The 14,057-nt window shown below is 37.0% G+C and overlaps 1 protein-coding gene across 14 annotated transcripts in view; it reads left to right on the top strand.

The window, feature by feature from the left end:
* NCOR1 (nuclear receptor corepressor 1) overlaps positions 1 to 14,057 on the top strand; it is a 154,478-nt gene that overhangs the window by 105,470 nt on the left and 34,951 nt on the right. For 9 of the 14 annotated variants that reach the window (XM_046675471.1, XM_046675468.1, XM_046675474.1 and 6 more), the window contains 6 exons: positions 2,428 to 2,601; positions 3,369 to 3,529; positions 9,906 to 10,026; positions 10,125 to 10,226; positions 10,570 to 10,670; positions 12,825 to 12,993. In XM_046675471.1, the coding sequence (XP_046531427.1) occupies positions 2,428 to 2,601; positions 3,369 to 3,529; positions 9,906 to 10,026; positions 10,125 to 10,226; positions 10,570 to 10,670; positions 12,825 to 12,993 (828 nt within the window). The remainder of the gene's footprint in view (positions 1 to 2,427; positions 2,602 to 3,368; positions 3,530 to 9,905; positions 10,027 to 10,124; positions 10,227 to 10,569; positions 10,671 to 12,824; positions 12,994 to 14,057) is intronic. The other 5 variants (XM_046675479.1, XM_046675478.1, XM_046675481.1 and 2 more) reach the window with 2 other exon arrangements.

Here is a 14,057-nt window from a genome sequence, read left to right as displayed (position 1 = left end):
GCAGAGCTGTTCAGTCAAAGTAAGAGTGCTTCTGTGCAACTCAATCTGCTTTTTTATTTTGGTGTTTATTTCTTTGTTTATTTTTTCAGCTCTGAGTACATGATTGAAATAGCTGTATTTAGAACAACTTAAATTTCTGTCTTTTCTTTTTCTTTAACACTACTATGACAAAGGGAGCTTTTCCACGTAGTTATAAACTTACTAGAAATGGTAAAACAATCAGATACTGAATTTATAATACACTATCATGATAAATTCTCTAGAAAGGAAGAAGTGATTTTCTTTTAAAGTTGATTTTTTTCATAAATTTGCAGTGTTAGGACACTTAATTTAATTCATTATACTAATATGTCAAAGAAAGAAAGAGTACCATTATCTTGATGAATACCCCAGAGGTATATAAAATCAACCCCCTGTGCTTCAGGGAGACATTAGTGCACTGTGGTTTAGAGCTCAGCATCAGGAATTACACTGCTTTTGAAAAACCCCTGGTAGTGTGACCTTGGTTGGGCAATTAAGTGTGATTCTTCTGGGTCCAGATTCCTTATCTATAAAATGGTGTTAATAATCTCATTGGTCATGAGGGTAAATGAGATAATTTATGTAGTTCACAGAGCTCTGAACATAGTACATGGTGCATATTAGCTGATATTACTATAATTATTTCTGTTTTTTAAAATATCCTAGTAAACCAAAGAACTTTTTATGCCTTGTGCTAATGAATCTCTGTTTGAAACCAATTACAGACCTTCCACTTAATAAATTTTCCCTTTGGATAGGAACTATCCAGATGCCCACTATTACTTACTATAGTGCAGTGAGGGAAAAAGGAACCAAAAGAAAGTTTTAATGATCTGAGGAGAGAAGACAAGTTATTACTCACAGGATAAAATTATCCACCTACAAAGCCTAAAAGAATAAACTGAAAAGTTATTAGAGCTAAAAGAAAAGTTCATTAAGTTTCTCAAGAAAAAATTTATATACAGAAATCCACATCTTTCGTATATATCTGCAATAATCAGTTATATATGTAAATCCACATATATATGAAAAAGATGATTTTCTTAGCAATAAAATATAAAATATTTATGAATAATTTTTGACAAGAAATGTCTAAGTCTTATATGAAAAAAATCTAAGTTCCCCAATTAGAAAACTCATTATTGGGCTGGCCTGCTGGCATAGTGGTTAAGTTTGTGCATTCTGCTTCAGTGGCCTGGGATTTGCAGGTTTGGATCCTGGGCATAGACCTACACACCGCTCAACAAGCCATGCTGTGGCAGCATCCCACATACAAAACAGAGGAAGATTGGCACAGATGTTAGCTCAGCAAAAGTCTTCCTCAGCAAAAAGAGGAAAATTGGCAACAGATGTCAGTTTAGGGCCAGTCTTCCTCACACACAGACACACACACAAAATAAATAAATAAAACAATAGAAAAATAGACAACTACCAACATGAAAAAGAAAAGAAAACTCATTATTATAAAATGTCAAGTCTCCAGTGTTCATAAATTTAATGCAAGTCCAATGAAAATTCCAGTGATACTTTGGGGAGGAAGTACTCAAAATGATTTTAAATTTGGATTTATCTAGAAGAATAAGTGGATCAGACTAGGTAAGCAAAAGAATAATAAAATGAATGGGAATTTTTTCTGGCAGATGTTAAAATGCCACAAATCTAAACGGTTCAGGTTATGGATGATTTTCACTTTCTTGAGATTTTCCAAAATTACAATATGTCAATTTTATTTTAAAAAGGAGAAAATTATATATATTTTTTATGTCTAAATATGACCACCTATCTAATATGCCCTTTAAATGCTTAAAGTTGTTTTATACTTTATGTGGAGGTGAATTATGTGGAATAACTTTCATTAGCATTATTGCAGTAAAATTCATAGTTTTATAAGCTCGTGTAGTTTTTTGGAGTAGTTCAATCTGCATCTTTTGAAAGTCTTCTTCCATTTCTTAATCACATTTATTTCTCTGAATATTTAGCAGTGGGCTGCAACAGGCTAATTTTAAGAGTTGAAATCCTCAGAGATCTGACCTCTAATTTAGGCCAGACTTCAATTCACAGAAAGGCTGAATAATCTGATGGTTACTGGTGTGATCTTTATTGCATATGAAACACTTGATTCTCCTAATGAGAGGAAGGAGAATTCTTTGTCCTTTAAAGGGAAAAAATCGTGATTGAATTTTTGAGGATTTTATTAGGTCAAAGTGATGGTGTGTACACCAGAAGATTTAGACTTACAGTGTTTCTTACTCTATCTGGGTGGACTGCTCCCCACCCCAAGGAATTTTAGACCTTGATATTAGTATCTAGTCGGATCTGCCCCTGGATGATGTGGGCTTGGTCCTTTCACACTTACTATTTTAATTTGGGGTTCTTCCCTTATTTTGATAACTTTAACTTTCATAGGAAAATCAGTCGCCTATATGCCTTATGCTGAGGTCAAACGTGCTCTAGAACAGGAAGCGCAGATGCACAATACTGCAGCAAGGTCAGCATCACCGTGTAGGCTCTCTCCAAGAGAAGTCAGTAAAGCCGCTCCACAGCCTGATATGAGTGCAGCCCGCTATAGTGTCCCGCCAGGTAAATATTGTTCCTCTGTGCAGTGGCTGCTGGCCGTCTACCTACAGATGTTAGACATGGGTGGTTTAATCTCATGAAAAAGCTGCTCTTCCAGGACATGTCCTTGATATTTCAACATTCCTTTTTTGTTTCTCTGCATTCCATCCTCAGTTGTATTCAGTTCAGATTCCCTGGGCCACTGGGAAATATGTGTTCACAGGTGTATGCTGTGGCACTGACTGACTTTTCTTTTAAGAGTACATGTACTTTGTAAAAGTCTTGAGATTCTGCCTCCCCTCTAGAAATTCAAGTGTCTGTGAGAGCCAGAATCAGTAAATGTTTCTCAAATTATGCAAGATGCAAAGAGGACATATAAGCAGTTGTCAATCATGTCTGTATATTCTTTAGTTGTGGTATTGGCTATTCCTAAGAAGCACGCTTTTTTCTCACCTCTGTTGTGAGGTCCAAAGAGTGATGGAGGGAGAAAAAAAATTATTAAAGATTGACATTTGCGTATGCTAAGCAGAAATAGTTTGAACTGAACATCAGCTTGAAACCTCTGGTTTGACAGGGAGTTGAATATTTAAACCTCACAAGTATCATTTGTGACCTGAACATGTATACAGGTTTATTTCAAGTGAAAGAGAAATTTAAAATAGAAATGTTCATCCTTGGCTTCGTCTTGCACTTATAATTTGTGATTTAAAAATTCAGGAATGACTGAGATAGGTAGAATGTTGCAAACTAGGAAATTGACGATTTTAAATCATTGTTTCTTCTTTTAAAAGTCCTTCAGCCTGCTCCACATCAAGTGATAACTAACCTCCCTGAAGGGGTTCGGCTCCCGACAACTCGACCCACTAGGCCGCCTCCTCCTCTCATCCCATCGTCCAAAACCACAGTGGCTTCAGAAAAACCGTCTTTTATACTGGGAGGCTCCATCTCACAGGTACAATGGCTTCCCTTCGCGGTAGATTTCCTGTGGAATATTGCTTTGGTAAAGATTTTCCCTCCTTCTCATAATAATTTGTCAGAGTCCTAACAAATAAAAATCTGTGTATGTATGAAGAGAAAATGACCAGAAGGTGCAGCATCACTGTCCTCCATGCCACACGCAGGAAGTTTGTGAGAGTTATGTGCTCGGATTGAGTGGCCACGGCACGCTGTCTGATTTAACTTACGGAGGACGCGTATGTGCCCTGAAGTTCAGCGTGGTGTAAATGTAACTGGAATGTTTTCAAATACTAGGCTGTTTGGTGACTAACTGTTGTAAAGGCTGTAAATATTAAATTGTAGATAATTGGTAAGCCTTAGTTTATTCTGATTTGGCTGTTATCTCTCTTTTTTTTTTCCAGGTGCATTACTTTTTTTTTTCCCTCACTATGATCTGATCTTACCAGTTTAGTTTTGTCTAATGTGCATAATCAGTGTCCACACCCCTGTCAGGTTATGGAACATTTCTGTCACTTTAGGAAGTTTTCTCGTGCCCCTTCCCAGGCAGGCTCCTCTTCATTGCCTGAAGCAATGTCTGTTCTGCTTTCTGTTGGCATAGTTTTGCCCTTTCTAGAACTTCATGTAAATGGAATCATACAATGGTGCGCTCTTCTGTGTCTGTCTTCTTTAACTTTAGCATAATGGTTTTAGGGATTCTTCCAAGTTTCTGTGTATCAGTAGTTTCTTTGTTTTCCTTTCTTTCTTCTTCTTCTTCTTCTTCTTTTTTTTTTTTGGTGAAGATTGGCCCTGAACTAACATCTATGCCAATATTCCTGTATTTTGTGTGTGAGACGCCACCATAGCCTGACTTAATGAGCAATGTGTAGGTCCGTGCCCGGGATCTGAACTGGTGAACCCCAGGCCGCTTAAGCGGAGCCCGTGAATTTAACCACTATGCCACTGGACCAGCCCCAGTTTCTTCCTTTTTATTGCTGAATAATACTCCATTGTATGAACATACCAGTTTATCTATTTTCTTGTTGATAGAAACCTGAGCTGCTTCTAGTTTTTTGGCTACTATGAATAAAGCTGATATGAACATTCTTGTACTGGGCTCTTTGTAGACATGTGTTTTCATTTCTCTTATATAATTCCCTGAGAGTGGAATTACTAAGTATATATATATTTTACTTTATAATTTTCCAGAGTGGTTCTACAATTTACATTGCTGCCAGCAACGTATGAGCCTTCAGGTTGCTCCATTTGCTCTTGTCAGTCTTTTTTATTTTAGTAATACTAGTGGGTGTGTAACATTTTATTGTGGTTTTATCTTGCATTTCCCTGACAGCAAATGATGTTGAGCCCTTTTTCATATACTTATTGACCATTTGTACATCTGATTGTGAAGTGACTGTTTAGGTCTTATTATCCATTTTTATTGGGTCTTTTTATTATTAGATTGTAGAAGTTCTTTATATATTATGAATGAGAGTTCTCTGTTAGATGTGGTTTTTTTTTAACTTTTTATTAAGATTATGATAGTTTATAACCTTGTGAAATGTCAGTTGTACGTTATTGTTAGTCATGTTGTAGGAACACCTCTTCACCCTTTGTCTCCTCCCCCACCCCCCCTTTCCCCTGGTAACCACCAATCAATTCTCTTTGTATCTATGTTTAACTTCCACCTATGAGTGGAGTCATACAGAGTTCGTCTTTCTCTGTCTGGCTTACTTCACTTAACATAATACCCTCAAGGTCCATCCATGTTGTTGTGAATGGGACAGTTTTGTCTTTTTTTATGGCTGAGTAGTATTCCATTGTATATATATACCATATCTTCTTTATCCAGTCATCTGTTGATGGGCACTTAGGTTGGTTCCATGTCTTGGCTATTGTAAATAATGCTGCAGTGAACATAGGGGTGCATGGGACTTTTGGAATTGCTGATTTCAGGTTCTTTGGGTAGATACCCAGTAGTGGGATGGCTGGGTCATAAGATATTTCTATTTTTAATTTTTTTTTTTTTTTTAAGATTTTTTTTTTATTTTTTCCTTTTTCTCCCCAAAGCCCCCCGGTACATAGTTGTGTATTCTTCGTTGTGGGTTCTTCTAGCTGTGGCATGTGGGACGCTGCCTCAGCGTGGTCTGATGAGCAGTGCCATGTCCGCGCCCAGGATTCGAACTAACGAAACACTGGGCCGCCTGCAGCGGAGCGCGCGAACTTAACCACTCGGCCACGGGGCCAGCCCCTCTATTTTTAATTTTTTGAGAAATCTCCATACTGTTTTCCGTAGTAGCTGCACCAGTTTGCATTCCCACCAGCAGTGTATAAGGGTTCCTTTTTCTCCACAAACTCTCCAACAATCGTCACTTTTTGTTTTGGTTATTTTTGCCATTCTAACAGGTGTAAGGTGATATCTTAGTGTAGTTTTGATTTGCATTTCCCTGATGATTAGTGATGGTGGGCATCTTTTCATGTGTCTATTGGCCGTCCGTATATCTTCTTTGGTCTGTTAGATATGTTTATTAAAATATTTTCTCTATTTTTGGCTTGTGTGTTTTGTTACTGCTAAATTTTGATAAGCAGTTTTAAATTTTGATAAAGTCCACATGTATAATTTTTTTTTTCTCTTTTTCTCTAAGAAGTCTTTGCCTGCTCCAAGGCTGTGGAGATATTCTCCTAGGTTTTCTTCTGAAAGCTTTATCGTTTTGGCTTTTACATTTAGGTCTATGATCCATGTCAAATTAATTTTTGTGTACAGTGTGAGGTCAGGATGGGCATTCATTTATCCATTTGGGTAATTGATAGTTCCGGTAACATTCGTTGCAAAGTCTTTCTCCCATTTGATTGCTTTAGTGCGTTTGTCAAAAACGATTTCACTATATATTTGGGTCTATTTCTGGATTCTCTATTCTGTTCCATTGATCTATTTGCCCATCCTTTTATCAGCACCACGGTTTTGATTGCTGCAGCTTTATGGTAAGTCTTGAAATCATGTAGTATAAGTCCTATAGTGCTTTTATTTTTCAAGATTGTTTTCAATCTCCTATATCTTTTGCATTTCCATATAAACACTCTGCTGGGATTTTGTTCAGGATTGCGTTAAATCTGTAGATTAATTTGGGATAGGAATGACAATCTTAAAAGTATTGCATCTTCTAATCCATGAACATGTTTATCTTTCCATTTATTTAGGTCTTTAATTTCTCTCAGCAGTGTTTTGTAGTTTTCACTGTAGAGATTTTGTTAGATTTATTTTCAATTAATTGGATTATTTTTAATGTAGTTTGTGTTTTTATAAATGATATTATTTTTTAAAATTTCATTTTGCAATTCTTGCTGGTATATAGAAAAACAGTTGATTTTTGTATCTTGACCTTATCTCCTGCTATATTCACTTATTGCTGCTGGTAGGGTTTTTTATTTTGTTTTGGGGTAGATTTCTTAGGATTTTCTCTGTGTGCACGTCATCTGCAAATAAAGACAGTTTCACTTCTTTCTTTCCAAACCTTATGCCTTTTATTTTTCTTATTTTATTGAACTGGCTAGGGTGGAACTTTTAGTACGATGTTTAATAGAAGTGGTGAAGATGATATGCTCTCTTTGTTGCCCATCTTAGGAGAGAGGCATTCAGTATTTCATGGGTAGGTATGTTAACTATAGACTTTTCATAGGTGCCCTTCATCAGATTGAAGATAGTTCCTTATATTCTTAGTTTGCTGAGAGTTTTTATTTTTTTCCTCCAGTTCTTGTATTTTTCAACTTCAGAATATTTTTTTGAATTTTCTTTTTATTGAGGTTATGACAGTCTACAACATTGTGAAATTTCAGTTGTACATTATTATTTGTCAGTCAGCCTATAAATGTGCCCCTTTACCCTTAGGTCCACCCTCCAACCTTCTTCCCCCTGGTAAACTGTTCCCTTTGTCCATGTGTTTGTTTATCTTCCACATATGAGTGAAATCACATAGTGTTTGTCTTTCTCTGACTTATTTCACGTAACAGAATACCCTCAAGGTCCATCCTTGTTGTTGCAAATGGGACAATTTTGTCTTTTTTTTTTATGGCTGAGTCCGTTGTATATATATGTATATACTACATCTTCTTTACCCAGTCATCGGTCAGTGGGCACTTGGGTTGCTTCCATGTCTTGCCTATTGTGAATAATGCTGCAGTGAACATAGGGGTGCATAAGTCTCTTTGAATCATTGATTTCAAGTTCTTTGGATAAATACCCAGTAGTGGGATAGCTGGGTCATGTGATATTTCTATTTCTAATTTTTTGAGAAATCTCCGTACTGTTTTCCATAGTGACTGCACCAATTTGCATTCCCACCAGCAGTGTATGAGAGTTCCCTTTTCTCCACAACCTCTCCAACATTTGTTATTTTTTATTTTGGTGATTAAAGCTATTCTAACGAGTGTAAGTTGATATCTTACTGTAGTTTTGATTTGCATTTCCCTAATGATTAGTGATCTTGAACATCTTTTCATGTGCCTGTTGCCCATCTGTATATCTTCTTTGGAGAAATGTCTGTTCATATCCTCTGCCAATTTTTTGATTGGGTTGTTTGTGTTTTTGTTGTTGAGTTGTATGTGTTCTATATATATTATGGAGATTAACCCCTAGTTGGATATATGATTTGCAAATATTTTCTCCCAATTGGTAGGTTGTCTTTTTGTTTTGATCCTGATTTCCCTTGCCTTGCTGAAGCTCTTTAGTCTGATGAACTCCCACTACTTTATTTTTTCTTTTGTTCAATTTCAGAATTTTTTATATGGTTCTTTTTAATGATTTCTTTCTCTTTGTTGATTTTCTCTATATGGTGAGATGTCATTGTCAAACTTTAATTCTTCAGACATGGTTCCCTATAGTTTTTTGAACGTATTTATAATAGCTGATTTAAAGTCTTTGTTGCAAGTCTAAAGCCCAGGGACAGTTTTTATTCACTGCTCTTTTTCTTCCTGCATGGGTCATACTTTCTTGTTTCTTTTCATGTCTTGTAATTTTTGGTTGAAAAATAGACATTTTGCATAATTTAATGTGGCCACTCTGGAAATCAGATTCTCCCCTCTCCCTAGGCTTTGTTGTTGTTTGTTTTTGTTGTTGTTTATTAGTTCAGTGACTTTTCTGAACTAATTCTGTAAAGTCTGTAGTCTTGTGTCATGTGTAACCAGTGAAATCTCTGTTTGGTCAACTTAATGGTCAGCTAATGATTGGACAGAGATTTTAATAGTTACAATTAATAAGTTTCCCAGTCTTTACTGAGGGGCTCTCTGTGTGTTGGGCATACCTTCAACATTCCGTCAGGCAACTGACAACTCTCCTGTAGTTTTTACTTCCTTTGCTTTAATGGAGCCTTGAGGTCAGCCAGAGGTGAGAACTTACGGCCTTCTCATGTCTTTCCTAGGCAAACGTACAGTCTTGCACATGCACACGGCCTTTTGGATTCTTAGGAATATGTTGGCACTTTCCAAACCCCCTATGAATATCTCATTTCTTAGCTTTTTCTTTTAAGCTTTTTGGTTAGCCCATTGTTTGCCCTAGCTGTTATCTACTGCCTTAGGCAGTAGAGAAGTTAACCAGTTGACTCTCAGTGTTTCTGACAAGCATGCATCTCCTTCTCCACCACACTCAGGTCTAATAAAGACAGCTTTGCAAATGGGTCTCCCAGGCAACCACTGGACAAGCCACATAATGACAGTTATCTGGGAATAAGGCTTTTAAGGCACTGAACCCTTTTCTTTCTCCTCTCCCGGCTTCTAGGCTATTGATTTTCACCATGATTGAGGGCTGTTGATTTTCAAGGCTGCCACAGAGCTTTGGGTTGTGGGGGAGTATGTGGGAGTCACAGAAGAGCAAGTTCACATGCCACAAAGCTCATTGTTCTTACCTATATTCCACTATTTTTCTTGAATAAATGCTTCCAGATGTACGTAAGCTTTTGGTTAATTCCAGAGTTCTTAAAAGGTTGATTCCTATAATTTTTGCTTGTTTTCTGGTTGCCTCTATGGAGGAGAGTTTTTGGAAGTCCCTACTGTGCCATTTTCACTGATATCACTATCCCATAGCATTTTTAAGAGGAATAAATATTGTTAATAATAATAGCTTACATTCTCAGTATACTGTTAAGTGCTTTATTTATGTAATTTGCTACTAATAAATATTGTCTACATGAAATTATGGTAATTTCGGAAGACGTTTCTTGCTCCCTTTAAAAATTTTTTGTAATTTAAGCACTCTTTGACAAGGATTTTCTTGCTTTAAAAATACCTGTTCTTAATTTGGGGCAGTAGGGGTGTAAATTTTTATAAACAGAAATGTGAACATTAAATTTATAGTTGACCTTGTGGAAAGACAGTGTTATTTTGTCTTTTAAAATTATTTTTAGGGAACACCTGGCACTTATTTGACTTCTCATAATCAGGCTTCCTACACTCAAGAAACAGCTAAGCCTTCAGTGGGCTCTATCTCTCTTGGACTGCCACGGCAACAGGAGTCTGCCAAATCAGGTCAGTGAGTAAATACTCCTAATGTTCCTGCGTTTGTAACACCATTGACAGTAATACAGCACTTGATCTCTTCGTGTTTCTCTTGCTTTGGTCCATAGCCACTGTGCCCTACATCAAGCAGGAAGAATTTTCTCCCCGAAGCCAAAACTCACAGCCTGAGGGTTTATTGGTCAGGGCACAACATGAAGGAGTGGTCAGAGGTAAACTATGATGTTTGGCAGAAATATTAAAATTTTGTCCCTAATAAATTTATTGAAGGAAGTCATTAAATATTTTAAAGATGGGTTATGTTAGAGAGTTTAAAGTCTAAATTTGTTTTCTTTCCATACAAAAATGATTTTAAAACTTTGAAATTTCATATTTCAGCAATCCCTTTTAATAATTGCAATATTATTTTAAAAGTACATTTCAGTAAAACTAAAACTATTCTTTTTGTGCTGCTGTTTCCTCCGCTTTTTGCCTCTCACTCAAGTAGGGGCTGATTTTATTTGTTGTTTTTTGCAGAGGTAGGGAGTGTAATTTGCTAATGATGTTTTTATTCAGGTACCACAGGAGCCATTCAAGAAGGAAGTATAACTCGGGGCACTCCAACCAGCAAAATTTCTGTGGAGAGCCTCCCATCCCTGCGTGGGTCCATCACTCAGGTTAGTTATGATCATTCCTAGTGTACTGAACAATGCCTAAGGAGCAAACTCGAAGTCAAATCTCAAGATCTTTGGCTCTTCCTGACCACAAACTATAATATCTGTACTGTGGTTCATTTGAAAAGATCAGTTATTTGCAAATTGGCAGAAGAAACAAGTTCTAATTGATGCAGCTCTCCCTGTCTTCCTGGCAAAGCTTTTACTATGTGTTCAGCTTAAATAGAAATTGAAAAGCACATCCTTATAAATTATTTGCTTGGTTTTGTTGCCCCTTGTGAAAATGAAGGTCTGCAGTCTCAGTATGTAATCTGCCTTGCTAGAATCTAATGCTAAGCTAAGCTAGGAAATATGGATGACATTGACAAAAGCACCAAAAATCAAATATCTTCTTCCAATTTTAGGCTAAATAAATTGCCAATTTTGATTAAAAAAAGGTCTTCCTTTTTATCAGTTAGATGTTAATTTTAGTTTGAAGTGTAAAACAGTCCTTAGTCTCTTTATTAATGTACATCTGGAAAAGGAAAGTCCTCTTTTGGGAAATAATTGTGAACAGAATCCTGTGCTTTTACGTGTTGTGCCTGTCACAAGTTTTCTGTTCTCTTCTTCTTTCTTGTCTTTTGTTCTTATTCCCTAGGACAGTGGTTAAAGTGTGGTCCCCAGACCAGCAGCATCAGTGTCACCTGGGAAGTTGTAGACATGTAAATGCTCATGCCCCACCCCAGATTTACTGAAGTCTCAGCTGTGTGGGTGGGGCCCAACGATCTCTTTTTCCAGCCCTCCAGTGATTCTGCTGCATGCTTGTTTGAGACTCATGCCCTAGTACCTTGCTGACCAAGTGTAGTCTCTGCCCCAGACTATCAGCATCACCTGGGAGCTTGTTAGAGTAATGCAGAAATTTCACTCCCCACTCCAGACCTATTGAATCAGAATCTCCATTTTAATAAGATTCCTCAGTGATTCTTCCCTAAGGCATGGTTTATAGAGTATATGGCCTATAGTGATCTAGAAAGTAACATACTAACTTTTCAGACTGCTCCTTCCACATTTGACTGAAGTATACGTTCCCCCGAAATTAGTTTTCAGAATAAGCAAACACTTTAATACAAACAGAAGAAAAATAAATGGCCTATGTGTATTATTTTTTTCTTCTTCATTTTCACTCTAGTATCCAAACTGTAGGTAGGAAGACAGCATGAACTGGATCAAATGAGGCTAGGCTGTATCTGTTTATTTTCAAATCAGTCTGTGCATGTGATATGAGCACATCTGAACTGGATGTTATGGATTTCCAGATGTTTACTACCAAGCTCACGTACAGCTGGATGAATAAATGTATTGCTGTCATCACTTCTTCCTGCTGTGAGCATTTGGTTTCAGATCGTCCTCACAAGAGTTTTGGGGACACTAAATGTGTGAGTGGGCTAGGTTTGGGCCTCCTACTCCCATTTCGACCCAAGCGGCTCAATTTTTCAAAGTATCCTACATATTAGGTTCCATGAATGATTTCCCTTGAAGGAAGAGTTTACTGCTTAAAGGAAGAATAAAAAGAACCATGACCATAAGCAATCCAGAAGAGGACTAATGATGGCAAAAATTCAGATGATGTGACCTAAACTAAATTCATGTCACAAAATGGAGGCGTCTGAGTTTTTCTTCCCTTCCTGTTCTTGATGACCAGGGGTCTAACTGAGCAGACAGTTTGGTACTTGAAAGTTCTTTTTTCTCTTATCACAATATGAGAGAAAGTTGTGGTACTCTAAATTTAAAGCTTAAGTTATTGTCTTATTTTTATTAGAGATTTTATAAAAGCTTTCTTACATTTGTGTGATTTTGGGCCTTAAGACAAATTTTTTTTTCTAAGAGTTAAGTGCCTTCATAGAGGTTTGACTTCAAGGTGGGAAAAAAAGCTGATTCAACTCATAAGCCTTTCAGCAGTTTAAGAAGTTTTATATGGCAGGGTTCAAGGATGAAGGTACAGTATTTTTTTATGTTTGTGAAAACTTGACGTCTGATTTCCTCTCGTGTGCTTGTCCTTTCTTCTCTGAAGCTGTGGATTGATCTGACTCTCAGTGTAGTAGTTAAATTTTGTGAGTGCCTTGCGTTTTCTCTAAACTCAAGTGACTCTTTTGGTGCTTGTGTTTGATTTGATGGCAGGGTACCCCAGCTCTCTCCCAGGCTGGCATACCAACTGAGGCTTTGGTGAAGGGATCTATTTCTAGAATGCCCATTGAAGAGAGCAGTCCTGAGAAAGGCAGAGAGGAAGCTGCATCCAAAGGCCATGTTATTTATGAAGGCAAAAGTGGACACATCTTATCATATGATAGTAAGTATTGTGTTTATACACTGAAGCTGATACTGTAATGTGTGATTGAAAGCATGAGCTCTGGTTCCCCACATACTTTCTTTGGGGAAGTTCCTTCCCTGAACCCAGGTTTCTTCTCTGTGAAAGAGATTGATAATAGTAGTACCTTCTCATGAAACTTTTGTGAAAAATTAACTAAGGCAGTCAATGAAAAGTGATTAACAGTGCAGAGCCCATAGTAAGTGTCTCATTAAGTGGTAATGAATTTCATCAACTATGGTCAGTTGATTTAGCCTAGGAAAAGAATCTTGGTTTAACTTTAATAGAATCACTTTTTTAAAATTTTTATTTTATTGAGGTCATAATAGTTTATAGCATAGTGAAGTTTCAGTTGTACATTATTCGTCAGTCACCATATATGTGCCCCTTTACCCCTCATGCCCACCCTGAAACCCCCTTCCCCTTTGGTAACCACTAATCTGTTATCTTTGTCCATGTATTTGTTTATCGTTCACATATGAGTGAAATCATACAGTGTTTGTCTTTCTCTGTCCGGCTTATTTCACTTAACATAATACCCTAAGGTCCATCCATGTTGCAAATGGGACAGTTTTGTCTTTTTTATGGCTGAGTAGTATTCCATTGTATATGTATACCGCATCTTCTTTATCCATTCATCAGTTGATGGACACTTGGGTTACTTCCACTTCTTGGGTATAGTGAATAATGCTGCAGTGAACATAGGAGTGTGTAAGTCTCTATGAATCGTTGATTTCAAGCTCTTTGCATAAATACCCAATAGTGGGATAGCTGGGTCATATGATATTTCTATTTTTAATTTTTTGAGAAATCTCCATACTGTTTTCCACAGTGGTTGCACCAGCTTACATTCCCACCAGCGGAGTATGAGGGTTCCCTTTTCTTCACAACCTCTCCAACATTTGTTGGTTTTTGTCTTGGTAATTATAGACGTTCTAATAGGTGAAAGGTGATTGTAATTTTGTAATTTTGATTTGCATTTCCCTAATGATTAGTGATGTTGAACATCTTTTCACGTGCCTTGGCCATCTGTATATCTTCTTTGG

This window comes from Equus quagga, chromosome 11, assembly GCF_021613505.1.
Source record: "Equus quagga isolate Etosha38 chromosome 11, UCLA_HA_Equagga_1.0, whole genome shotgun sequence".
NCBI lineage: Eukaryota > Metazoa > Chordata > Mammalia > Perissodactyla > Equidae > Equus > Equus quagga.
This window is presented reverse-complemented; position numbering and strand designations above follow the sequence as displayed.